The following is a 27,697-nucleotide window of genomic DNA, read 5'->3' as shown; positions in this document are numbered from 1 at the left end:
CTAAAGACACAGCTTTCTTAAAAACAAACATTTTATTTCATTAACTTACCCTTTTGTAGCCAAACAATGCTTTTTTGTATTCAAACAATTTTTTTTAAGATAAAACACATGGAAGTCGTATCCTTTCTTAATGGAGAAAGGAAGATACAGTCTGTCGTTTGATCCATTTTACATTGTACGTGTTGTTTAGAGTATGATGCCCAACCATTTCTGGTCTGCCTGCAAACACTGTTTCACCACTGCCATTACAGCAGAACTAGTTATACTTTAAGCAGTCAATCAAGAATCATTTCATTAAAAAAAAACCCCCGAACTCCTGTTTGTAATTCAGAAGGCTTCTTTGAGTGCAAGTTCTGCTAATTTATCTATCAATCATCTTCTTTGGAAAGCCAAAGCAGCAATGTGATCCTTAAAACGTCACTGTCTAGATGCAGAGAGGGAAGCAGCGAGTGCAGAGTCGAAGAGGGCTCCCACAGTTACAGTGACTTTAACAAGTGATCCCTTGTCTTTGAGCAAAAAAGTCTTCATTGAGGGGGGGGTTTGTTGAGCTTTAAAAAAGCTAAATTTGGTGTATAACACTCATCGATCCATGGTAAAATTTAAAGAAAGGGACAAATTAAAATTATTGCAGCAGTGAGGTATAAAAATGAGTAAGACAGACATCCAGTTTTTGTGTCCCTATCTTGGTGGGGGAGGGAATTACTTAGACACTGATCAGACGTGTTCTATGGTTTCTATCACTGGAAAAATCCTAAATATTGACACCATCACAGACAGACAGAGGGGTTATTCGGACACCGTACTGGATGTACTAGCGGTGTTCTCTGGGGGAGGAAGGACGACGTCTTTCAAGTCCTGCAGGAGCTCGATCTTGTTATCCAGTCTTTTCCTGCTTTCCAGAAGTTCCTGGATTTTTTCTTCTGTTCCTATTAGGAAAAAGAAAGGGATAAAAGCTTTTATTAATATGTAAAATTATTAATGTAAAATACATGTTATATATGCATTAACACTGCAGAGGCTACCAACGCTTCATTTAACCCACAATAAAACCTCTGCCTTTTGTGAAGCAGTCGTTAGCCCTGCACCCTGCACGCCTGGTCTCTCCCTGAGGAGGTGGACTGTATTGTATGAGAGGGACCAGCTGGAGTGTCAAAGCGTCAAAAGAAAATATTACAGCAGTAGTTTTACACACTTTGCCATCCGTATACCATCACCTCAAAACTAGCTACATTGTAGGTTTAATTTAAACCATCACAGCAATGTAAAAATTACTCGTTTAGTTACTAACCCAAAGTTACCTGGCATATGAGCTTTAACAGTTCCATTTTCAGAATCCCTTTGTACAGGGACTCCTCCAATAAAGGTGCATTTTAAATCTTTAAAGATAACATCTCTGAATTACACACTTAAAGCAAATTTACAAGCCTAATGGATTTTAGCCAACAACAACAACAAAATTAAACCTAAAAAGAGATGGTTTGGACAACTGCATTGTGCAGCTAGATTCTCAAAAACACAACTTGAGAGCATTTAACGTTCCTGCTTCTGGCAAAATCGCTATTGCCAGTACGCTGATGGCATTAACCAAGAATTCACTGCTACAAATCCCCTGAAAACAAATGCTATCGAGGAGCTCAAGAGCTACCGGATCGACTGCTGACAGCAAAAAGAGGAGATTAAAGCTGATGGAGGTATCGCCCCAAGCAGGACACACACCAGAACAGAAAGCAAAACTAAAGGGAGTCACTGCTCCTTGGAGGAGAGAACAAGAAGCTCCAACCTAGACATTTGAAATTACTGATGAGGCGATAGCAGGTCCCATATGAAAAGTTTTAAATGCAGTCAAGTGTGCAGTAAAGCTGCATGCTGCAAAAGAACCATTTATCCCTATATATAAATGGGATTTAAAAAAGCAGTATCAACAATTACAGTTCAGAGTAACCTTGCTGTGCTGACACATAAGGCTTTAGAACAGAAGTAAAAAAAAAAAGGTAAAATGAAAAAATGGATTGGAGATAAAGAGTATCAGATGACCCAAAATGATCAGTTCCAGGAGACAGGTCAAAGAAGACACAGTACTTACACTAGTCCTACTTTATTTAGTCCTAGGCTTTGCATGTCATCACAGAGACTTGCTAGCTAAAGCTTGGAAGACAGATTAGGACACCAAAAAAAAAAAAAAAGAAAAGAAAAAAGCTGGTGATTTCCTTCCCTCCCTACAGTTTGCCTTGGAACTAACATGGTTTTCATTCCTTTCTCACTGGTTCATTTTAAGAGCTCCTCTTGGATCAGTTTTGAAATAAACCTTGATGTCTTGTTTTCATTATTGACCTGGAAATTAAAAGTAGGCTGATGGTATCAGAGAAGATTGTGTGGTACAGGAAGGACTGAGCTGCTCAAGTAGTGAGGAACTGGAGAGGGGACAACTTTTTCATGAGAATCACGTCGTTGTGTGTATGTAGGTGCCAATATCAAGAATTTCTCCTGTAAGCTAAGAAGAGGATGAAATAATTGATGCAGCTGTGAAAGAAACAAGTGTGATCCAAGGTTGTGTCACATGAGGAGTTTTGAGCAGAAGTGTTTTAAAACCCTCAGATGAGGCACTGGTGGAACCTTGTGCTGGATAACTCTGCAACCCCAGCCACTCCCACTTCCGAAAGAGGAATTTAAATGCCAGAACAGGAGACTGAATAGAGGAGCCTGGCTTTTTTCAGTCGAGTGAAGGGGAAACAGCAAACATGAGCAAACATTGCCTTCACGCACTGAACCTCAGTGTTAGCTAATTAAAACCCATTTCCCTTTTCACAGGGATAAACTGAAGCAGAAGTTAGAAAAAGGCTGTTAGAGAGGGAAATGGAAGCAAGAGACTTGTCTATCTGAAAAACAGTTTTAACCTTGTTGCTTACAATAGCTGAGACTGGAGTCCAAGCCCCAGGGTTTCCTTCCACACCTGTGGCCCCAAGCAACCGCTCCTGCCCTTGTTTTCATTTGACTCTGAGCATTCTCAGCTTGTTTTTCAAAGCACGTTACAATTGTCATCAGGTCCAGGTCAGTTCTGCTCAGAGCATTTAATGCTCTTAACTGAAACACAACAGCCAGTCTGAGCAGCATTGATCAGAAAGAAGCAGAGCTGTAACGCAGACAAGCTGCTGAAGGGAGGCCGCGGAGAAGGATGGGAGATAATCTGCAGAAGTAGGACACGAGTGCACTCTACAGGAAAGGGAAGTTCCTCTGGGGCAGAGACTCTTTGGTCTTTTAAAGCCGTGGAACTGTCACTTGCCTCCCCCTTCAAGTCAGCCAGCCAGATCTGACATACTGTATTTCTGAAGAGTCAGGTAGCAATGGCTTTTATTCAATTATTTATATAATGTTGAAAAAAAGGTTCCTTGGAATTTTCATTTTAAACAGTCATTTTATCAAAATGCTCAGAAGAATAACCTCAATGCCAAAACCCGTACCACCCGCTACTGCTCCGACAGCTTTTTTCACATACCCGAATGAATATTTGTCAGTATATTTTCAAACAGTCCACAGTCAAAGAGTGACATCACCGTCTCTTCATACTCTGGGGAAAGAGATAATTTAATTTAATATCACTGAGTAAAGGTTCACAGAACCCTCGTGTTCATGCAGAGCCCTACATTAGAAGTAGCACAAAACAGTAATTATTTATTTTATGTCATACTGATTGCTTGAAGTTTTAAGATGTCTTTCTTCTCATATAACCTATATTGAGAAAGAAGGATCGACTTGCCAATTCTACTTTTTTTTTTTTTTTTTTTTTTTTACTTTCATACAGAAAACAGGAAAGGGGACCTACCTGTAATTCCCTTTGTGTCCGCACCATGTGAACAGCCCATTTAAAAATAAGCAATCACAGAATCATAGAATGGTTTGGGTTGGAAGGGACCTTAAAGATCATGTAGTTCCAACCTCCCTGCCATGGGCAGGGACACCTTCCACTAGACCAGGTTGCTCAAAGGCCCATCCAGCCTGGCCTTGAACACTGCCAGGGAGGGGGCAGCCACAACTTCTCTGGGCATCCTGTGCCAGTGTCTCACCACCCTCACAGTCAAGAATTTCTTCCTAATATCTCATCTCAATCTACCCTCTTTCAGTTTAAAACCATTCCCCCTCGTCCTATCACTACATGCCCTTGTAAAAAGCCCCTCTCCCGCTTTCCTGTAGGCCCCCTTCAGGTACTAGAAGGCTGCTAGAAGGTCTCCCCAGAGCCTTCTCTTCTCCAGGCTAAACAGCCCCAACCCTCTCAGCCTGTCTTCATAGGAGAGGTGCTCCAGCCCTCTGATCATCTTCATGGCCCTCCTCTGGACTTACTCCAACAGGTCTGTGTCCTTCTTATGTTAAGTCATATTTCATTCCATCGTGTAAGGACTGTACGTGTAATGGCAGGGCTGACCATACCAATTCCTCTTGACAGATCACGTGACATGTGGGACAGTGCTATCACTGCTCGATGTTAAAAACCAGCACAGAATTATGCCTCAGTTTCATAACTGAGGCTTCCAGTGAAACAAAATACAAAATGCCTACAGAGTCTGCATGACCATTAAGAGGTCTGCTTAATGGTAAAGATCTTTGAAACCTTAATGTGTCCTGGACTTCATTACTGTTTCCAGCAGCTGCTGTCACATTACACACAAGCTGCTCGTAAGGAAGATTTAGCCAGGTGGGACATTTCACTTTCCATGAATGTGCTTCAGTTACTTTGCATAAATTAGTATGCTTTATCCAAAGGTATTAGTTATAACTTTGTAAAGCTGGGAGGCCAATAGCAGAGGAAGGTTTGAAATTTTCATTTTTAACTGTGTTGTGGACAAAGCAACATTAGAGTGGAATCCTCCAAGAACAAAGTGCTTCATACAAGCTGATACTTAAACTGATGAAACCCCCAAATACACACTAACAGTTGACAATAAAGTTCTAACTAATCATCCAAAGACTTAAAATATACATACTCAGGGATTTTTCCCTCAAAAGAGCATGCTGATATTAACAAATAGCTGGTCCCCTCTGTGAAGCTCTAAAAGCAACACAGACTTATGATCCAAATAAAACCTTCCGGTTCTGTTGAGGACCCCTCTCTTCTTCAGCGCCTCGGGGAAGAGGTCAGGCTGAACCTAACTATGCTTACGCCAACAGGTAAAAGGTGGCTTCAAAAATTCAAAGTTAGAAGGCCTAACTACGCTGAGTTGGCAGCTCTTCCCCTCTACTGACGGGTATACCAAAAAATACTCACTCTCCACCTGCTGTGCAGCTGCAGAAATTAGGCAGGACCGAGTTATTTAGCACTAAAGAAGTATCCTCAGGAAGGCGACCCAGGGCTGAGTGCCTGGCATTCACATCAGCATTTCTGCTCTGAAAGCAGAGTCCCCCGTGGGTCTCCATACCTGTTTCTGAAGTGTTGTCATCCATCAGTTTTTCCTGCGCCAGGTGAAGTGTGTCCAGCATTTCTTCAAAGATGTCATCCAGAAGCCCAGCTTGCTTGCATTTCCTAAGAAAGTCTATTCGAACTGTTAAAACACAAAACCACACTCTTACACAGAAGTGATCTGTAAAGTGGGCTTTACGGGCTCGCTTCAGAAACTAAAACTTTGGCTAATGTCCCCCTTCCAGTAACAAATAGTTATGAAAATGTCTGGCTGCTCCAGCTACCCATTCAGCCCTTTTCAGTGGGAACAAAAACATGGTCAGGCAAATGTAAGCATTGCGCTGGGTGTAAAATTACCTAAGCTCTAGATTTGGCTTCATCCATCAAAAGCAAATACCTCCACAACTCTGAATGCACCATTCCTAAAGCCTCCTGATACCCCCTAGTATAGGAAAGCAAGTGATTTGTCTTGCTTTTTTTTTCCTTCTAATCCTCAGGACCACACCGTGGACTGTACGGGCTGAAGGACAGAACAGTGCAAGTAGTGAAGCTGTATTGGATTTGGTAAGAAAATTAAGGCTACTTTTACTCCAAGTGATCCAGGCATTAAACTCGTTTATTACAGCCCATTTTATGCGCCTACTGTGTCAGATTTGGATTGCTAGGGAAATAACTACCTGTTTTTTCTTCATCTCAGAGCAGCAGGTCAGTGACAGGTTTCAGTAAGATGAATTCAATGCACTGTTCAAAAGGAAACAGCGATCAGGGAGCCCACTGCAGTCTGCCAGTCTCCGTTAAAAACAATGTTACTTTTTACTGGAGACATTTGTGAGAAAAGAAATGTCCTTTCACTTACACTAGATGCCCTGCAAATATTCCAGGATTCTTTATAGGTTCCCTGTTCTTTATAGTGGTAGTAAAAATTCAGAAAAAAACATTAGGCAGCCACCCACTGTTACAATACCATGGCCCTGTACTAAGCACAGCCATGGGAAGGGGAATAATCACCACTAACACCTTCCCAGCTTCCAAGTGACAGCATAATCCCAACAAGCAATTGCAGCAGGACTTTTGGGGTAACGTGAAACTGCAGAACTGAAGGATGGGTCCAGTGGTTGATTTCACTGTTGTAATACCATATTTATGCAGTAAAATACTATATTTGTGTTAAGCACCCTATGCACACCTAAGGTTCAAAAGGTAAGATAAGCATGTGGTGGCAGCAGTAACCGCAACAGCATTTAGTGCGCCCCATTCCTACCCTGTGAGCTAGAGCTCCTGTTCAAGGTGTGCTGAACTCCCCTCTCACTGCTGGGTTCCTGCTCACCACCTCCCTCCTCACAGCACCTCCTCTGCTCACCCATTCCAGAGTGTCACCTGGCAGAACTGTGCCCCTCTCCTTCAACAGGGGCTCAGCGCAAGGAGATCGAGGTGAAGGAGGACTGATTCCCTTTTAAATTTAACTGTAAATTATGGAGGAGGGGGGGGTCAGGCAGAGGCACCGCTGTTTGCTGGTCACAGCAGCCAACCAAAGCAGGGGCATTATAAAAATCTCAGGTGAACTCACTGGCTCACGTCACACAGCAAGTCCCAGCCAAAGCACAGAGAGTTGTTCGCTGCACAGTTATTAAAACCTGCACAGTCATTCTGCAAATCAGACTTCCACTCCCTCACCAGAGCTTGGGGAGTGACTTGTCTCAGGAGAAAAATAATTTGTAGCACCGCTGCTAGCAAACATCTCCAAGCTCTGAACCTCAACCTAACAGATCACAGTGTCTCCTAGTTGTTCTATAAAGGGAGTCACACCTTTATGCCTGTTGTTTTTCCTTTTTAGTATTCGTAAACTGTTTTCTTCTGCTGTCTCTTCTGTGCTCTGTAAGAAAATCAAAACGTATTTTTACATCATACGGACATTTACTGCTCTGTTTTCACTGTCTTACCTCTATACTAGCAGAAAGATAAAAAGTAACCCAGATTTCTGTGAACAGCCAGCTTCTCTGCACAGCTAACAATATTCCCCTCCAGACATTCAGTTTTTAAAAAGGTAAGCAAAAATGGCTTCAAAGCAAAACTCTTAAGAGAAGTCCAACACCTGGGGCACCACCCTCCTTAATTATTGCATTTGCACAATCGCACAGATGTTAACAAATGCCTATTGCTAATTCCCAGTGCAAATGACATTTAGTTTCCTAGACCAGAGGTAATACTAGAAAGGACTTGAGAGGAGAGGGGGAATATTCTTCTTGTCCTTTGGGCAGGACACAGTTGTTCTCTGCTGTTTCACGCCACACCACAGTACTACAAATAATTCCTAAGCTCTGCCACAAAACTCCACCAGTGTGCAAACGCATTGCTTACACAATGGTAAACAATTTAGTCCACAGTGATAAATCCTGGAGCCCCTCAGCTTCTTTTTTGCAGTGCTTGTATTGATTTCCGAGATCGCTGGCACTGGAGAGCAGCAGAAACAGCACATTACTGTGGGTCACAGGTCAAATGAATCTCAGTTATAATACCATGAAGGTAGGTGGATTTAGAGCCGAGAAATTATTGGAGACAAATAACCTACCCTTATGAGAGTACTACAGAAAAGCTGCAAAGATCGCCCATGTCCCCTCATATGACCTCCCTTTAATCTCACAACCTGGGAAAGGCAGAAGTTTTTCCTGAGGGAAGCTGAATGCTAATTCTTCTAGAAAGGAGAAATCCCCACCCCGCAAGAGTCAATGGGAGCTCCCAAACCCTTGGGAAGGCCACCTTCACCGGCAGAGCTGAGAACTGCCTGGTGTGCAATGAAAATCTGCCACATTTACCACGAGCACAGGCTCACAAACGAGTAAGTGCTAGTTTAAAAGGCCAAGGGACTCATCAAAAGCAGTTTTTCATGGAAACTGTGACAAGCCCTAAGCAAATCTGAGGGCTGTACTACTTGGAAAGAAAAGTAGCCCTCAAAAGGGAAGCTCCCTCCGGTCATGCCAAGATCACAGCCACCAAGTCAGCCCGGTTTGGAGGTTCCTGTTGCGTTTGTGCCACGTTACCCGAGGGCAGCATTGGCTCTGCCTGAAGCAGCTCCAAATGCAAACAGTTTTGTTTTGACAGAAGGACAAGATCAAAACAAGGCAGCCGTAAAGAAAAAGTTACTGCTTGTGTGAGGAAGTCTCTTTCGGAATACACTATCAAAATACTTCACTAAAGAAGTCCTTTGCTGTAGCAGATGTGGGTTCCTCTTTTAGAACTACTTAAAGTCAGAATTACCATTTGTTCCGTGATGGTGGAAGATTTCAGTGCATGTCTTCTCCTCTTATTAGCTGCATCTAGGAATCAAGAAACAACAAAGTAACAAATGTGTCAACCCCAGACTGACGATTTCACATCATTCAAATTCTCTCTTTTCCCAAAAAGCAATAAAAGCGAGGTGCTTTGGATGGCAAGGCAAGAGTTTGTTTCAGTTTCCCCAAATACCTGACATTTCAGTGGAATTCACATTATTTCCATGTAAGAAAAATTACAAGCCTGAACCATCAGGAAGAAATGCACATCACTGTAGCATTAGGGTATCACTTTGCCTTTTAAACTCAGTATAAAGCAAAGCCCAGTTTTTAATATAAGATTTTTGATTGTGGCAGAGTGAACTCATTCTCCCCAGCAGCAGCACTACCTCTACGTGGTAAAAAATTCACACAAATTTATGAGAGATGACTGGTTTTTTTTCAGTCGATCCTTGCTTATGTTAACACACCCTCAGAACTAAGACTATAAAAAGAATTATTTTACGCGTCCCAAAGACATACAAACAGCATTAGGTTTTTCATTGACATAATGACCTCCTAGAAAGCCTCCAGAAGCAATCTGACTTGTAAGTTTAATATTAATTACACTACAAAGTGGTTTTAGTGATGTGGTATGAGATCTCTGCAAAGTCATCTGCTTTTGCTCTGTCCTTCCTATCAGCACACACCAGCCTCTCTCCAACATCGTAACCAACAGCTGCTAGAAACAGCTACAGCATCACAAGCAGAGAAGGGTAACTGGCAAGGAAGACATGGCAGGAGCAGAGAAAGCTAGGAAAGACTTCAACCACCCACCAAAACCTGAGGGTTTTAAATGCAGTGGGGTTATATGCTCCCTTCCCGTGTAACTCTACATCCTTTGGGGAGCACTTAGTCAGGTTTTTCCTATTAGAAATCATCCTGTTAAGAGGAATGAGGAGTTACTGTTGGTACAGAAAGGCTGTTGAAACAAGTTTGGGTTTGGGGTACTCTTCTTTGAGTATGGTGCTGTACACTTGCATTTTTCATGGCCTGAAAGGAACTCATAGCCTCTCACTTCATCCAAAATAAAGCTGGGTAGCCTAAGTCGGAGCAGTCTAGGAGACGCTGGTGTAGGCACAGTGTGTTGCTTGCTGTCTAGCAGGACATCTTTGATCTGTGGTAGGATTTTCTCAGCTCTTCCTGATGTTTGCTTTAGGGATGCCTTATAAAACAAGAACACAGTCCGAAAAGCAGCCCAACTCTTTCTGCTCCCCACAGTGTTCTCTGCTCTTCTACGTTTGTCAGCATTTACTCTGGGTACATCCAAAATTTCCAGTTAAGCTGAGGCTGGAGCCTGTTTCCAAGCCCAAAGTGCCCTCCCATCCCTGCTGTACAGAGCTGCATGGGAACCTCTTCACTCCTAAGGTACTCTGTCCCCTTCCAATCACACAGCAGAGCCCTGACACTTCAGCACAGGAATGTTGTCTGGACCAAGAACAAGGGGATGTTCCTTGACCCCATTTTCTCCAAGCTACTGGGGAAAATAAGCGTGGAGAGGCAGCCCTTTTGTACCAGCTCCTGCTCCCATGCAGCCCAGTGCTGGCTCAGCCTGCCCCAGAGGAACGGCTGAGCTACTTCACCTGAGTTGGATCTTGAAAGTCAAAACGCTACCATGGAGCCACAGTGCTTCCATCCCAGCCTATCTCACTCTCCACATTCTGTGCAGACCTGCAAACACACTCAGCACGGGTGTCCCCTGCCTGCCCAGATGGTCCAGGAGCAGGCCGGACAGAGTACCTGCTCCTTCAGCCAACTCACCAATAGATAACCCTGGCTATTCTGAGCGCTACGCATCCATCTGAGAGCTGCTCAGAGGCAGGAGACATTGGGCTTGGGGAATCAAGTGTCATTTACCCAACTCTCACGGCTGCTCCCCACCTCCTGGGGTACAGCTACTCTCTGACAGAGGTGGGAGAAGCTCATTCAGGAGGCAGGACAGACACTGCTGGCAGAATCCAAATGAAGTGCTTCTGGAAGATCTCCTCTAGGAGAAAACTCTCTTCACACAGAATCACACACACACAGAATCACAGAATGTTAGGGATTGGAAGGGACCTCGAAAGATCATCTAGTCCAATCCCCCTGCCGGAGCAGGATTACCTAGACCATATCACACACGAACGCGTCCAGGCGGGTTTTGAATGTCTCCAGAGAAGGAGACTCCACAACCTCTCTGGGCAGCCTGTTCCAGTGTTCAGTTACCCTCACCGTAAAGAAGTTTTTCCTCATATTTAAGTGGAACCTCCTGTGTTCCAGCTTGCACCCATTGCCCCTTGTCCTGTCAAGGGATGTCACTGAGAAGAGCCTGGCTCCATCCTCACGACACTTGCCCTTTACATATTTATAAACATTAATGAGGTCACCCCTCAGTCTCCTCTTCTCTAAGCTAAAGAGACCCAGCTCCCTCAGCCTCTCCTCATAAGGGAGATGTTCCACCTCCTTAATCATCTTTGTGGCTCTGCGCTGGACTCTCTCTAGCAGTTCCCTGTCCTTCTTGAACTGAGGGGCCCAGAACTGGACACAATATTCCAGATGTGGCCTCACCAGGGCAGAGTAGAGGAGGAGGAGAACCTCTCTTGACCTGCTAACCACACCCCTTCTAATACACCCCAGGATGCCATTGGCCTTCTTGGCCACAAGGGCACACTGCTGGCTCATGGTCATCCTGCTGTCCACTAGGACCCCCAGGTCCCTTTCCCCTACGCTGCTACTCTTCTCAGGGAACAGGCCATACATTGTACATGCAGCACTTGAAGACACTAAGACCTTCAACCTCCTAAGATTTAGGCCTTATGAAGGAGGTGGTCTACAGGGCTGGGCTTAATGCCTTAATCTCACCTCATACTGGAAAGGAAGCAATCCTGGCCCTGTCTAGTACTTGGGCAGGAGACCACCTGGGACTCTGGACAGACCCAACAGACTGACAACCACTAGACCACAGGAATCAAATTTATTTTAAAAAAGGAGAGAATGTCAGGCCTCAAAACTAGAGATAAGTAAAAAGCGAAACTACGAAGTGAAATAAGAAGCTGTATTTGGTTAGAGAACCACAGCAATATCAGGTGTTAAACAGACTGTATGTCTGGCTAAGAAGCCCCAGACCCTATGACTAAAAGTTTAAATGATAATCATCTAACCCGCCCCTTAAGTGGCATCAGGGCAGAGCCAGACTTTGTCAAGATTAGCTAAAGTTCGCTAGACTTGAGTGGGAGCACACCACTCTTCGCATTAGTGCTCACTGTTCGACTGAGCTTAACTTCAAAGTAAAGGCCAGTCTAGGACCCACTCTGTTTTGAGCAGGATTGTATGCATTAGGTTAACAAAGTCACAGCTTTGATTAATTCCGTGAGATTCCTGACCACCTCTGAATCAGCAAGGACCAGGACTGCAAAGGACGCAATGCTTTAACAGGGGTTGTATAACCCTTTTGTTACACTTAAAAAGCTCTTTGGGATCCTTCAGAATGAAAGGCCCTATTTTAAAAAAACACTGCAGTGAATACAGAAGATGCAAATGTAAACGTTGTAACGTAACTACAAATAAAAATCCCAAGGTGACTATTCCCATAACAGCCCTCTCTTTGCCAATAAAGTGCAAGCTTGTGCATCACTCATTAGCGTGGCTCTCTTCTCTCACATGGATTTTACAAGCTGCTTGGGCCTACGTGCCCACACAGCATCAGAATAATTCCATGACGGATCAGGTCCACAGTGTTTTAAGTCAGTTTTGAGGGAGATTTGGGACAGATCAAATATAAACATTTTCTACTTCAAAAAACCTTCTCGATTTTTGTGCATACGCATGGATCTCAACCAAACCACTGCTGCAAGATTAGAAATCCATTGCTCAATTATAAGGTGGAGTAACATTTATTTTCTTCAAATGAATTACTGACTGTAGGATGCAAACTTTTAAAACAAATGAAATCAATGAAGCCATTAAAGAAACTCACCATAGTGATTGGTCCTATTGCCTGGGTCATGTTTTGGGCAGAACACTCTAAAATTTAAGTTCAATTTTAAGAAAAAGAGAAAAAGTATTAATAAATACGTAAACAGAGTTATGCTGACTGATTTCAACAGATATTTTCCCCTCTTTTTATTGAATGTAAACTGAAAGACGCTTAAAAAATTATTAGGATTTTTGTTCAGCATTACCCACATAGGAAAGCACCTGCTGTAAAGTCACATACATGCACAAGCTTGTATTTGTACTTTTAGAGCCCCAGTGGACTCTGAACACTGAAGCTTTGAATTATCACTTCCATTACCCTGCCTCTGTTTGGACTTGCTCACTGTTCAAATCCTGAGTCAGACATATTTCATCTGGTATGGCGATCACTGGGGCAGAGGTGCTCTCATTGAAACGCCTTATTAAAATGAGATTAATGCTGTCAAGATGAAATACCACAGTACCAATATTGCTTGATCGTAGCTACTGCAGTTCTGCCCCCTTGCCCTGTACCACTCTAGACCACTAGGCCAGGTCTAGAACCTCTTTAGACGTATCTGCTTACCAGCCAGCTTGAACTTATAAGCCCTGCATGATGGGCTGGCGTAGCCACGTGGCACTGCACTGCCACGCACAGAACCAGTTACTTGCTTGGAGATCTCTGCGCCCCTCCCTTTCCACTGCTCAGTGCTGGTTAGGTGGTCCCCAAATCCTGAGGAAGCAGGGTACCCTGTTTGAGACCCAGTAGCTTAAAGCTGCTCAATCCATTCGTTCCCTGAAGACTTTTGTAATATGTGAGATAGGAGTATTTTCTCTGGTTCTAGGAGAGCAATGTGAATTCCTTGGAAGAGGCAAAATGCAACGAATACAGCTGGAAATACTCCTTATCTTCTGGATACAATAACATATAGAGAACGTGAACCAGCTTCTATAATACGCCGTTCTTACAGAAGGATCCCAAATCACTTTTTAAGCAAAACTGCCTTGTCAAGAGTGTGGTTTAGCCGATCTCTTCATTACAATTCTATTTGCCAAGACTAATGCTCAAGAGTTTGGAAGCAATTTTTAAAGGGAACTGCATTTACTAGGACTTTTTTTAATTATTGTCATTCTTTTATTTTAACAAAACAGAAGTACTGACCTTAGAAACGCAGCCTGCTTCCTTGACGAGCCAGCTTTTTTGCATGAAATTCATGTTGATGCACAAAACACCAGATTTATGCATGCCTAACAATTCAGTCAGAAAGCTAAGTACTGGAGGCACCTTATTTACATCCCTGAATTTCTAATATTGCCCGCTGGAGGTTGGTTTTTTCCTCCCCTCCCTTTAATTTTATTCTTTCCTAGTTAAAAACAACCTTCCTAAGTACAAGAACATCTTATAAAGAACAGACAATACCTTTTACTACTCAGTCCACTTTATTTGGAAGCACTTCTCTACTATAATTTTTGCAAGACGACAGTACAAATTACACTTAGTTCCCCGCCTCTGCTCTTACTAGCCACTTCCATGGCAGTGTATGCCTTCTCTTTTTTTGTTCCGCTCTATTTGTTTTGATAATCACTGCTCATCATCACAATGGCAACTCAGAATTTAAAAACACCAGCTCTCTCTCTCTCAAAGGAATTCTCTCTTTTGATATGCTTTTCAGCATATCCACTGTTTTTCAAGTCTTGTTCGTCTTCTCTCCAATAATCTCAGGCTAGCTACAAATTTTGGGCTTTATTTATGCCACTGATACGGTGCAAAAGTCTTTGGGTTCAAATCCCTGAAACGTGCTTCACCATCTTCCTCTAATCAAGTCCTTTTTCATCTCTTCAATACAGGTTGCTATAACCTTGTTTCCTATATTTCTATATATGACAAGCAACTAGTCTCATACAGGGACTTAATACAAGGCATTTTTAAGGGTCCCTCTTGCAAACCTCCAAGGTCACCATCCCAGAAAAACACCAAATCAAACTATATATTCACTTCTTTACCAGTTTGTATCTAGACCGTTATCAGTCCCGTTCATTTTTCAACATCTCGAGAAGTTCAGTCTTCTTCAGCCTGAGGTATCCTTTCTAAAGCTGTATGGTGGCAGCCATTTATTCTATGATCATAGAAACTTCCCACCTTCCCAGCTACACTCTTTCGCAAGCTTTTCAGACTCCCAAAGACTTTAGAAGCATAAACGAAACATATCATCTTTGCTATACAGCTGGGCCTACAGCCTTGCAGAAAGGCGTATTTATTTTGGACCGAGAGCCCTAGTGAAGCAGCCAGGAGAGCAAGTGTTTTGACGCAAAAGGACCCATCTTCCACTGCTACTAAGGACTGCACTAGTCAACCTCTTCCTGAAACAAGTACTGATTAGATGGTCTAACATTAATCTAAGACTAACATGGCCTGTGATCTCTCTGGCCTTGCACAGAAATGAACATTGGGGGTTTTATGCACCTCAGACTTTACTACAATTTCAGCACTTCAGAAGGTCCCTAAAGTCCCAATTTCTCAGCCCCTTCATCTGCATCCTCCAAACAACTCGTTCCGTTTACTAACGGCAACACAGGCAGCCCAAGGGCAGCAGACATCAGGACTAGCATGACCAGGACAGAAAATTTACTAAAAGTCTGTTTAATTGTGTTAACGCTATCAATGTACTTGGAAATATAAGAAGGTCTTTGGTGGGAATATGAAGTTCTCTGCTAGCATGTGGAGGGAAAATTAACAGAATTTGCCTAATGTGAACAGATCCAGAAGTGCTATAGCCTGCTCTATGCTCAGACCACATTTACTGAAGCTTCTGAACCAACAGAAATTGAGAATTTGAGTGACATTAATAAAAATCTAGGTCCTTGAAGACTAGCTAGATAGCCAGTAAGGACTGACTTCCTCAGTTTTGGCCTAGTGATCTTTCAGGTGTGTTGCAGGCTCAAACACTGCATAGATTCCTTCCCACTACTGTGATGTTTTCCTGTGAAAGGAAGACATTTCCCCTATTGCTTGTGAACAGAGGATCAAGCAACACTTTAAGAGAGGAGAACATATTTCCTTTTTAAAAAACTTTAAAAAACTTTTAAAAAACACAGAATTTTTAAGTCTCTCTTCCTGACACCACCACCAAAACCTTAACAACAATTAGTTAGAAAATACTTGGTTAAATACCGGTAGACCCCATTTACTTCATCCGTTTCTATCGCTGCATCATCGCAGAGTGCACAGAAGTAGTGATAACTTCTGCGACAGGCTCTTTCCTCACATCCCACAGTGGCTCCTTTCTTGCGACAGAAGTTGCACACCTAGAACAGGACGAGGTTTAGCAGGTAAGCATTACAGACTGCTAACTGAAAATCTTGCCATACAAGACAAATATTATCCTCCGTGGGGAAATCAAATCTTCCATTGCAAGTTGCCTCTGTATAACATATTAGGCAAGATCACTCCTGCAAACTCCTACCACAGTCATTATTTCAGCTACTTTTTTGCTATTTTACCTCTATTTCATACTGATGAATTTGTAAAATGACACAAAGAGCCACGTGAGGGCACTGGGCAACTTCCCCCCTCCCCTAAATCTTGCCCAAGTTATTTCAATACCTATTGGTATTAGTGCTTGTATTTATGTTTTCTAGGCTAACTTTGTAATGAAAAGACTTCCACCCAGGAGGTAAGGGAGGAGGGCAGCTGAGGACAAAGCCAATAAGAAAAACCTCATATAAATTACCTTCCTTCTGCTAAAACCAGAAGGTGTTTCCCTTTACACTTACGGATTGCATAATTTTGTTTCAGGCACTGGCTTAGTCCTTAGCCAAAGTCTCTCAGGAAACTTAGACTAAGGACTTAGTTTCTTACTCTTCTCTTAGGGGGAAAAAAAAGAGGCCAGAAAACCAACACATTTTAGTACAAAATGAACTAAATTTCACCAAATATAACATCAAATCAATGTTTCCAACTCTAAATCTGTAATTTCCCTAATCTTAGCAGAACAGAAGGACCAAGTACTTTTCTGCATTTTTTTTTTTTCAAGCATAAAACAGGCCAGACAACCTTCAGCACTATAAGATAGGACTAAGTGCAGATTCAGAAAGAAACTCCTTACCAGCCGCTTTCCTCTCTTGAGTTCTTTCAACACTGATGCCACATCAAACCTTATATCCAGATTTTCTGGGTTATACTCTTCAGATTCCACAAATCCTGAGGAAAATAACTAAAGACAAAAGAAACGACATTAAGAATTAATAGAGGGACTCAGTCACCAGTGAAGAAAAGAGAGGAAGGGTACGGTACATCTTTTCTTCTCGCACTTGCCCTGCCTAAGGTGGCTGATTTTTCTTCGTGTTTTTAAAAGGTTTTACCTACATTGAACAAAGAGCTGTGCTTAAACATTTTCCCAGTCAAAAGAAGTTCCTCTGTCTATATAGGAGATTTCACATGTCTTGAAGGTGAACTAAGAAAAGATAACAAGGTGAAAAAGTGAACTTAGCAAGAAGTGTGAATGAAGAAGGTCTGAAAGTGCATGCTGCCCCGAGTAAGGAGAAGAATCTTTTTGGCTGACAGACCTCCACACCTTGAACATAGAATCATAGATCATAGAATGGTTTGGGTTGGAAGGGACCTTAAAGATCATCTAGTTCCAACCCCGCTGCCACAGGCAGGGACACCTTCCTCTAGACCAGGTTGCTCAAAGCCTCATCCAACCTGGCCTTAAACACTGCCAGGGAGGGGGCACCCACAGCTTCTCTGGGCAGCCTGTGCCAGTGTCTCACCACCCTCACAGTAAAGAATTTCTTCCTAATATCTAATCTAAATCTACCCTCTTTCCGTTTAAAACCATTCCCCCTCATCCTGTCACTACTTGCCCTTGTAAAAAGCCCCTCTCCCGCTTTCCTGTAGGCCCCCTTCAGGTACTGGAAGGCTGCTAGAAGGTCTCCCCGGAGCCTTCTCTTTTCCAGGCTGAAGAGCCCCAACTCTCTCAGCCTGTCTTCATAGGAGAGGTGCTCCAGCCCTCTGATCATCTTTGTGGCCCTCCTCTGGACTCGTTCCAACAGCTCCATGTCCTTCTTATGTTGGGGGCCCCAGAGCTGAACACAGTACTCCAGGTGGGGTGTCATGAGAGCTTGTTATCTGCTCAGTTGTTCAGCTGGATGCAACATTTCTCTGTAATAAAATTTCCATACAGTCCAATGCTGACAACAGTTGATTGCATGAGAAACATAGGAACATTGCACAAAGCCTGGGAGAAACCCACAAAAACTGCATGCGTGCACATTCGGGCCACTTTAATTCCCACAGAAGTGCTGAGCCATGACAATAAGTGAGAAAGGGGAAGTTCTCAGCAACTTTTTTCTAATCATTATATATAGCTAATTCCAAACAAAAGTGAGCTACCCCTATGTGAACTGGCAGGCACAGTCTGCCTGCTCAGAAGGCGATAGCTAACTGCAAAAAAGCCAAACAGTGCAGAGAAGCCTAAGGCAAAGAAATTAGTAAAGTTATTGGAAAAAAAAAAAAAAAATTCAACGTTGAAGCCCTAACAAAACCTGTTTCAAACGAAAGATCCAAGTAACACTGTAAAATAGGTATCAGATGTTTCTGAAGCATTCTGCTAAGGAAAAAAAAAAGTAGTAGAAAAACAAAGATGTAAACATAAAACCTGCGAGAATAAGAAGGCTGGAACACTGAAAGCCAGAGAGCTGCTCCAGCAGCAGATGCATCTCCTGCACTAAGCGACCCCCGCTGAAGGGAGAATATGGCATCTGTAATTGGTTCTGCACACCAAGAACCAGCTCCGCTAAGATTCCAGAATAAAGGGGAGGTATTTTAACAGCAAGAAGAGTAAATACATTCTAGGATCACAGCACGCTTAGAGCTTCACAGATATTTTTATATAATCAGCTTCTGATATTTTTATTCCTTATTTTATGTAAGGCACAGACTGGGAAGTTTTTTATCTTGATGTATCAAATGATTGGAGTATTTTCCTGCAAAGGTTTAAGTAAGTACACAACTTTCTGTGGTCTGAGAAACCTCATTCAATTTAATGTCTCAAGAAGACCTATTCCTACTACTAGAATATGTGTGTGTCTAGAACCATTGATCAGGAACATACATGCATGAAAACATCACAAATCAACGTGGTGAGCTGTGCAGCTGTGTCCTCCCTCTCTCCAAAATTCTGGCCAAGCCCTGTTGCTTTTTGTAGCTTTTCAGTATAATATAAGCTTGCTGGTTTGGGTAACCAACCTTTTAATTCAGACACCATTGTAGAGTCAAAAAAAGACAAGCAGTGGAAACTTCCCCTTTAGCCCTTCTTCTCCATTCCTCTTAGGTACCGACCAACTAAAAGCCACTCACCAGACAATCCTGATGAGCTGCGACATTTCGCTCTTTGGCAATATACATTACAGAACCAGCCTCCCCTTCTGAACAAAATGCACACGTTCTTCTCACCATCTTCGCCATTATCCAGAAAACACCTAGAGCAGGAAAACTGGGACAAAACACAAAGCAATTGATGCAACTATCATATGCCAAGCAGGATGCACAGAGGAAAGCAGAGCTTGCTAGCACTTGCCCTCTAACTGCTCCTTCACCTACATCCCCTGAACCTTGGTGCTTTGCTCCTCCAGCAACAACTACTAGTTGAATAGGCAAAGCCCACTCTTGGAACAGCAGTGGGATGGAAACCAGCTCCCAGGAGCTCCAGCAGTTAGAGCAGGAGGCAATCTGGTTTATTTCCTCTTGGAAAGTCACTAACAAGTCATGGGGGGTGATGTAAGAGCTTTCAAGCTTGCTTGGCAGTATCTGCTCCAACAACAGGCCCAAGAGTGGGTCAGCATGTCATGCCCTAGATGTGAAACCCTTTTATTTGGAGGAGGTCAATCATTCATAGCAGCGCTTTCCTTAAGGTAGTTCTGGCACATGTGGGTCTGCAAGTCAACTGAGAAGAGAAAAATAGCTGTCCTCAAACTTCTTCAGTGCCTTCCAGGAGTTCACAGAAACAAGGAAGAAACACTTAAGTCCTTACTGTAAAAAGGATGTAGCAAAGAAGTATGGAAAGACTTGCAAGTAAAAGGGGGCAGAAGACAGAGTCAGAAATGAGAGATTTGAACATTCTCTCTCAATGAGGTGGAGCGCTAACATGAGTGACATAATTTTCTCTATACCCTGGGATTTGCCCCATGGACATCTGTTCTCTTTTTCTGGCCATATCCACTCAAGTCTTAATTGTTCTTCTTCACACAGTCTCTCTTTTCCTCCCAGCAGCTGCAAAAATCTTAAGGCCAGCTACTTATTTCACAAAACAGTCTAAATGCTTCTGGATAAGCCTGTATCCGCATCCCCCACCAGCAGTTTAGAGCATCATGCCACACATTAGTAGCAGAAGTTTTACTTTGTCTGTGGTTTCTGTGCAAGTCCACCGCAGAAATCTTCCAACAATTTCCCACTCCTACTAAGTGTGATACTCCAAACTGCCCTTTGCTGGAGATGTCACCTCTGACAGCACAAACTCCTGTAGGGTAAGGGTAAGAAAAGTCCGGTTTTACTTTCAAGAAATAAGAAGATTTGAAGTTAAATTATTCTAGTGAGAGAGAGGCAGTAAGGTCTAAGTACAAAACAGGCAGGAAATCTCACAGTCCAGCAAAACTTGCACACCTTTCTGTGGCTTTCAACAGCCAACCTCTGTTTCCATTAGTTCCCATCTCCCTTCCATAAAATGGAGGGGGTAGTGGGAAGAACACCAGAGAAGAAGGGGATTTTCCCCAGCCCCCCCGGCTCTTCCACTGAAAATTTACTTAATCACAGCAAGTCACTTTGCCTCCACACACATCTGGGGTTTTTTCCTCCCATCCTTCTATCTCTTGTAAGCAAGGTAGGGTAGGGACTGATTTCCAATATCCATCTATACAGTGACCATCACATCAGTTTCAGAACTTAAGCATTAAATAAATATGACAGAAACAAATAGAAATGTACAGAAATAGAAATATTAGAAACAGAATAGAAACCAAAGACAGAAAGAAATTAAAATACAGAACAAGCTAGAGTTTGAATGGTCTAGAACTCAGAAAAAGTTCTCTGCAGCAAGCTAATACCTGGAATTGATGCAGATACATATGCCCTGCTCAGGCCCAGTCAGAGGATCCAGCTCCAGGGCCTCTGGGAATTTCGTGAGGAAGAGGCTCAGGGTGGAGTCTACAGTCCCTGGTGTTCTTACAGGCTCAGGACAAATCCTGGTGCTGCAGGAGAACAGAGGACACTGAGCCAAGGTCAGCCTTTGGGTTACTCCAGTGCCTTTGCAGGAACTCTGGAGCGGTGGAAGGACAGCTCTTGGCCACTCCTCACTGCAGGAGCAGCCAGCCTGCACCCACTGCCCTGTTTAGCTCAGTATTCTGTCCGCTACAGGAGCGTTGCTTCGGCCCTGTGCTCTTCTCTAGCTTTCTACTACAGATTACTGCCAGTGACAGGATATTGAGCGAAACGGGGCAATGGATCCGGCTGGTGTGACATGGAAGAGGCTAAGGGCATGCTTCCAGTTCAATAGTTTAATTACATTTCACCTAACTACCCCTTGCTTTAGCAGGTCTTAAGCCGGCTGCTCATGGATTCCATTGACAGCCCAGGATCTGTCTGAAGAGGCAAGAAACGGTTGTTCCTTATTCAGCTCCTCCAGTAACACCTGTGACAGCATAGATCTGTTATTCTTCCTCCTACTGCCTCTTTTTCAAGTTGGTGAATCTGAAACTATTCGGTTGTTCCTTGTATAGAAGCTGCTCCACATCTTCGATCATCCCTGTCACTTCTCAATCTTTTCTGTACTCCTGCTATGTTCCAAGAGGAGCAAACAACCTTCAAAATGGTGGGCTACCGTTTACAATACAAAGTCACAGTGGCACTCTGTATTTTTCTTTTTTTTCTTAATAATTCTTAATATTTCCATGACATTTTGGACTGCTTCTGAGCATGGACCTGACACTTCCATAGAACTACATATTATAGCCTCCCAGACCTCTTTACTAAGTGGTATCAGACAGTATGGAGGGCATCAACGTTATGATTGTTGGTCTGACATGCATCATTTTCCACTTATTTTAGATTTTCACCTGCTATTTTATAGTCAAATCACTCGCCATCACAAAGTGCCTCTGCAACTCGTCACTGCCAGCTTTGACTTTCACTGCCACAGAAGCAGACTGTGGGAACCTAAGGTAACTAATTCGTCTGCAAGAGCTGGAGGCCCTTCCACTGCCCTCCACTAATGACAGAGCAAACAAAGCTGCAGAACAGAAGACAGAGAAGCAGCTGAGGGAAAGAAATAGTCACATGCCTCTGGCTGCTCCTCTGGCATCTGGGCTGTTTCCTACAAGCAGTTGCTTTGGGTTTTGTGGTGTTTTTTTTTTTGCAACAGCAACAAAACGGAAGAAACTGGAAATGAAACAGAAAGTAAAAAGGGATGAGACCATTGTTAGCAAGTGCCCAGGGACTGTGCTACTTCCAGGTACACCTTGCTGAAACATTACTAGTTTGTCTAAGTATTTTCTCTCCAGAACTAAATCTGAAAGCATCCTTCCACGTAAACACACACATTTTACACACGAGGAAACTGAGGCACGGAATGGCACTTGGCATATCTGTAGGGGAGTAAGGAGAAGAACCCAAGTCCCCCAACTTCCAGTGTGCCACCTAAACCCACTGCCCTAGCTCTTGCTCTGCTCTCCACTTCAGTACAGTGAAGGAGTTGAAGTAGGGAGAAGGAAGGAAAACAAGCACCTATCACCCTACACTCACTGCGTCCTCCATTTGCACTCTGTGAGGAAAGACACACTACCGGTCATTATTAGCTGGGCATGACCTGCACCAGCACATCTCTGTTCTTCACCAAGTCATAAGCATAAACACACCCAGCCTTTGCAAAGCTTTCAAAACAAAAACGACAAAGAAATTGAATCCTTCTGATCACCTTTCACTTGCTACAGGGGAAATATTTTTAAAAATCTAAAAAAAATATTTTCTTTAGAAAGGTGTATGTAACACATCTGATCCAAGTGATGGGGGTGACTGGGGGGTTCCTCATCAGATCTAAACTCTCACCTATACGCAAGACCTTTGAAGATCATCTAGTCTAACCACTCTGCCATGGGCAGGGACATCTGTCACTGGATCAGTTTGCTCAAAGCCCCGTCTAACCTGACCTGAACACTTCCAGGGAGGGGGCATCCACAGCTCTTCTGGGCAACCTGTGCCAGTGTCTCACCACCCTCACTGTAAAAAATTTCTTCCTTATGTCCTATCTAAACCTACCCTCTTTCAGTTTAAAACCACTGCCCCTTGTCCTCTCACTACAGACCCTGGTAAAAAGTCTCTCTCTGCCTTTCTTATAGGCCCCCTTTAAGTACTGAAAGGCCACAATAAGGTGTCCCCAGAGCCTTCTCTTCTCCAGGCTAACAACCCCAACTCTCTCAGCCTTTTTTTCACAGGAGAGGTGCTCCAGCCCTCTGATCATTTTCGTGTCCCTCCTCTGGACCCGCTCCAAGAAGTCCATATCTTTCCTGTGCTGGGGACTCAGAGCTGGACGCAGTACCACAGGTGGGAGACGTTTGGACTTCTGTTGTTAGAGGTCCTCAAGCACTCCCTGATGTGCTTCATATCATAACACCTTACCCTCTACCAACACACTGCTTCCAGCATTTTAAACACAGCGGTGTCATTTTTAAGAGAAATAATGGTTCCTGCCCTTGCTACAACCACTAAATGCCACGCGGCGGAACTTGAGGAAGAAGGATATGGACCGACTCTCCATCGATTTGCCCACCTGGGCGCTGAGGCAGGGTTGGGATGGGGCCTGGGGAGGTGATGTCTTCCCTCATGCCCTGGTGCTTTGAGGCCTAGCAGGGTGAGTTGTCACCTGGATGGGCCTGCCTCGGCCCTGAGCCTCCCGGGGAGGCCGGCCGCTCAGGGCCGAGTCAGGCCCGGTGGTGGGGGGGCCTCCAGAAAAACGGTCACCCCCGCTGAGGGAAACGCAGGGTCGCCCTCACAGCCCCTCCCTCCCCCGAGCTCCAGCCGGGCCCATTCACTGAGACTCCGCGGGAGGGGCAGGCACTGAGGGGGTCGCCAAACACCGTGTGTCCCCAGTTCCCCCCTCCCTCCCCGGTTCCGCAGTGAGACTCACCCCGGGGCGGTGGGAACCATCCACCCCCGTCCTCTCAGACCGGCCCGCACCAACAGCCACTTCCGCGTCCGCCCGCTCGCTCGCTCGTCCCCGCCCCCCAACTCTCCCGCGCGGAAGTGGGCGTGCCCAGCCGCGGCACAGAGCATGCGCAGTGAGCGCCCGCCGGTGTCCCTGCGGGGGGCATAAGGAGTGGGGTTCCGCGTGATGCATCCTCCCGGCGCTGATTGGCTGCGGCTCCGGCGGGGAGGGGAGGGGGTGGAGGCGCGGCGCCGCTCCGCCGGTCACGTGGTGAGGGAGCGGCTCTCGGCCCATCCCCCGCGCCTTTGGGCGTGCCGGGGTCGGGGTCCGCGGGTCCGATAGCCGCGCCCGGCACTCCCGGTGGCCGCCGTCGGGCAACCATTTCCCAAAGGATTTCCGCAGGGGAAAGGGGAGATCCCGCATCCTCCCATCGCCCCCCGTTCATTTTTGCACATCCCTTAACCAGGACAGGCAGAGCAGTGGGATGGCAGGTGAGGGGCCTCATACGATGGGGAGGTCATAATCGGTGCCCCATGTGGAGCTGGCAGGGTGAGATCTGACCAAGCAGTTAATTCAAGAGATGGGCAGGAAAGGTCAGGACAAGGCCGTGTGTCTCCCGCAGCCATCAGGCCCTTTGTTTGGTCTCTCCACCGTGGAGGAGCAGGTGGCTGCGGTGTGCTGGCTTCATACCCGGCGATCATGGTGCTCACCGAGCACACGAAGGACCAGACCATCCCAGTGCTGCTGGTCAGCACTTTCCTTGGTCAGGAGGTCAAAGACAGGCTTCTCCTCAGGTGACCAGAACTATCAGACTTCCCACTGTATGAGCTCCTCGCTGCGGTGCTTTGCTGGGGCTGCCTTGCTCGTAAGCCTGACGGTTCATACATAGCCTGATCCCCTCTGCTGCCCTTGTAAACAGATGACGAGTGCATACCAGCAAACCACAAAGCGTACGTGATACTGGGAGAAGCTCGTTGCTCTGCAGGTCTCAACACAACACACACCACTGAGAGATTTCCTCTTCCTGCTTTGCACAGGCGCAATGTTTCTGCAAGCTCTTCAAACATCAGCGACTCAAGGTTTAAGGCAAAACCGTGCCAGGGAGAGCAAGGTTTAGGCCTATGTGAAGTTCCTCTGCATTGCGTGGGATAATGAAACAAGAACTAAATTTCCACCTTGATAAAACTCACCAGCTGCAACACAATAGGCACGTTCTAGCCCATCGGGAGGCCGCACCAAACTCAACATGGAGTATTTTTCAATCGGTTCCCTTTACCAGCTAGAACAGCTTTGGCTTTTCAGCACTGCTGGCGTTACTCCAGCTGGTTTCCCAAATCCCTTTGCACCTGCCCAGATGCAGCATTTCAGAGCTAAGATCAGCCCTTGTGTCCAGGCTTGCAATTAGATTGTATCAATTAGCCAGATGCTGCTATGCAACACCAATTCCTGAATCTATTATCTAGATGGTACTCGAATGAGTCAACTGGATTCAAGGTCCCTCGCAGGTGCATTAGAGTCTTAAACCAGGAAAACTTTCCTAACACAAGTCTGTTCTTCAATACAGAAAAAGAAAATTATGTGGAGGAAAACCCACTGCAAAGATCCCGTCTTCCAAATCCCTGCTCTACAGAGCCACATAGTTCTGCTGAAATAGGTGGAACAGGAAATTAGTGCTCTCAGTAATTTTTTGGCATAAAAAAATCAGTGCGATGTACTCCAATCCAGTCTCTTTCATATCTACGCCAGAGGTGATCTTCAGCTGTCTTTGCATTTGTATGCTCACCTTGGGAGCTAATATTTATTTCCCTGTAGGTCATGGAGCCCTTATACATCCTCACATCCCTACTATCCCTCTGTTGCAACAGTCCTGCTCACCATGAGAGAGTCAGCAACGCCCACACTGCATGGCTGGGTAACACCATTTCACAGGAACAAGGTACCACCCTGAAAAGGCCTAAACTTGTTTCAGAAGTCCCCTCTGCTGGTCCTCCATCAATTGTAAAACCTACACTCCCCTACAGGTCAACAGAAACTCTGATTTCAGGGCATCTCCAGAGCTCTGCTTCACATCTCAATGCGACTAATTCCCATCAGGCACTCTTCTTCTCTTTTGATACCCCTGGAACCAAGAGCTAAGCAGAGTGCAAGTTCAGATGAGCACTCCCACAACGCCTGTTGAACTGGCACAGCCATTATCTGCAGAGGATACTTGCCAGCCACCTTCAGCAGAACCCATTCTAATAATGATGAAACCACACACAAACCCATAGTGTGATGACTGGCACAAAAGCGGAGGAGGGTTTGTTCGATGGATGTGTCAAGCTCTCAAACAGGGCTGTGGAAGAGAAGAGCTGAGGCTTCACTGTGAGCACGATGGTTCACAGGTCTGTTATCTTTGTTAAATGCCCATTTTTAACAGGCTTAAATGCCTCACGCATGCCAAGACTGTTGAGAAATTCGAGAGCATCACGTATTGCAGCACAACCCCATGTTTTTTAAGCTTGAAGCATCCACAACAAACTCAAAACTTAGGGCCACAGATACGATGTTTGTCCACAGTTACACAGCAGAGATGCAACCCAATTAAAAGAGGACAAACTCTAAGCCACGTGGACATAAGCCATCCATCGCCTCTTGGCCTCAGGGCCGAGAACTGGTTCCTGCTTCTCCTTCATTCTGCAATACAGCTGTACGCTTGAAATCTCTACTCTGTGGCCATGGCAATCTCTCACAGGCATGTTTCATTCCCATATGCAATTGCCTAAATTATCACTAACTCTTGCAAATAGCACTCCTTTCTGCTCTGTAAAACAGGAAATCCAATGACAGAATCTCCTAATGGCCAAACACCAACAGACAATTCTGCATGATCTGCCATGCACAGCCTCCCACGAATTCGGGAAGTGAAGGTGAACTGCAGGGCCAGCTTTAAATCAACCTGCGACAGATGCACTCGACTCCTTGACCAAACTCTTGGTAGTTTGGTTCAGTCTCCAAAGGAAGCAAAGGCCTCAGCCATAACCGGGCCAAGAATTTCTCTAGTTCCAACCTGTTCTCTGAAAACCCACACAGGAACAGGGTGACATGGTGAGCATCGATGCATAGAGGCTTGGAAACTGGAACATAAATCATGCATAGCAGGTGGTTCTTCCAAGACTCATTTATCAAGGAACAAAGAAAGTTGTGGGTACGAGGAGTTTCGTGCTTACCTTTTCCATCACAGGTAGTTTGACTACGAGCCAACCACTTTATTCCATAAATACGACCAACTGAGTAAACCACCTTTGAGCTCTCCCTGCTAAACAGCTGGCTGCACGGTGGTGATCACCCCGTGAGCTGGGACGCCTCTCAAGGTTACTCCTTGAGGCTGAGAGACCCCCTTACTGACTGCAGATCTTTGGTAAGCGACTGATATCGCACATAACCTTGTATTATAGTGCACTGGGTTTTATATTGGTAACTTTGGTTTTGTGTTGGTAACTTTGAATCATTATTATGTACTCTGCAGTAAGTAAGAGTGAACCTTGCCATCAAACTTAACATTAACTCACTTTTACAAGACCTTACTTCAGTAAAACCACTTTTGCTGATACCTTTGGCGGTGGTTCTTCAAGCAGTCTAAATCACCCATCTGCGACACCACCTTCTTTGCACAACGCTCCAACACATCCAAAAGCCACACACTTGCACACCCATCCCTTGCTCCATTTCACCTCCTCCATCTGCACTCAGTGTCACCTAATGTAGCTTGCTTCTCTCTCACCAACAAACCACACGGCAAGGACTTCTGTGGCGCACCTGTCCCACACTATACAATATGGCACTGAAATGAGGCACCGTGGATTTCTCAAGAATTTCTCTGTGTGTCACAA

General features: G+C 44.7%; 1 protein-coding gene across 2 annotated transcripts; it reads right to left on the bottom strand.

Annotated features, from left to right (window-relative positions):
* Window positions 1–13: 13 nt before the first annotated feature.
* Window positions 14–23,894, bottom strand: PHF11 (PHD finger protein 11). Of its 2 annotated transcripts, XM_068425141.1 has the most exons (12): window positions 23,808–23,877; window positions 20,734–20,877; window positions 20,031–20,150; window positions 18,992–19,127; window positions 16,737–16,844; window positions 15,803–15,936; window positions 12,653–12,699; window positions 8,645–8,703; window positions 7,196–7,262; window positions 5,409–5,531; window positions 3,494–3,565; window positions 14–926 (listed from the first exon to the last, which is right to left on the bottom strand). In XM_068425141.1, the coding sequence occupies exons 4-12, from the start codon at window positions 19,097–19,099 to the stop codon at window positions 787–789; spliced, it is 858 nt and encodes a 285-aa protein (XP_068281242.1). In that variant the 5' UTR covers window positions 19,100–19,127; window positions 20,031–20,150; window positions 20,734–20,877; window positions 23,808–23,877; the 3' UTR covers window positions 14–786. The 2 variants fall into 2 exon arrangements, with proteins under 2 accessions (XP_068281242.1, XP_068281243.1); XM_068425142.1 differs by lacking the exon at window positions 20,734–20,877 and having other exon boundaries at window positions 23,808–23,894.
* Window positions 23,895–27,697: the final 3,803 nt, after the last annotated feature.

This window comes from Nyctibius grandis, chromosome 2 (assembly GCF_013368605.1).
Source record: "Nyctibius grandis isolate bNycGra1 chromosome 2, bNycGra1.pri, whole genome shotgun sequence".
NCBI lineage: Eukaryota > Metazoa > Chordata > Aves > Nyctibiiformes > Nyctibiidae > Nyctibius > Nyctibius grandis.
This window is presented reverse-complemented; position numbering and strand designations above follow the sequence as displayed.

Bases quoted from the DNA above. Each gene is read 5' to 3' on its own strand.
- PHF11 (XM_068425142.1), bottom strand. From the start codon at position 19,099: ATGGCGAAGATGGTGAGAAGAACGTGTGCATTTTGTTCAGAAGGGGAG. The intron at 16,845-18,991 runs GTGAGTGGCTTT...TTTTGTCTTTAG, and splicing joins CAGCTCATCAGGATTGTCTG to TTATTTTCCTCAGGATTTGT. The intron at 5,532-7,195 runs GTGTGACTCCCT...GTGTTTTAACAG, and splicing joins GAAAAACAACAGGCATAAAG to TTCGAATAGACTTTCTTAGG.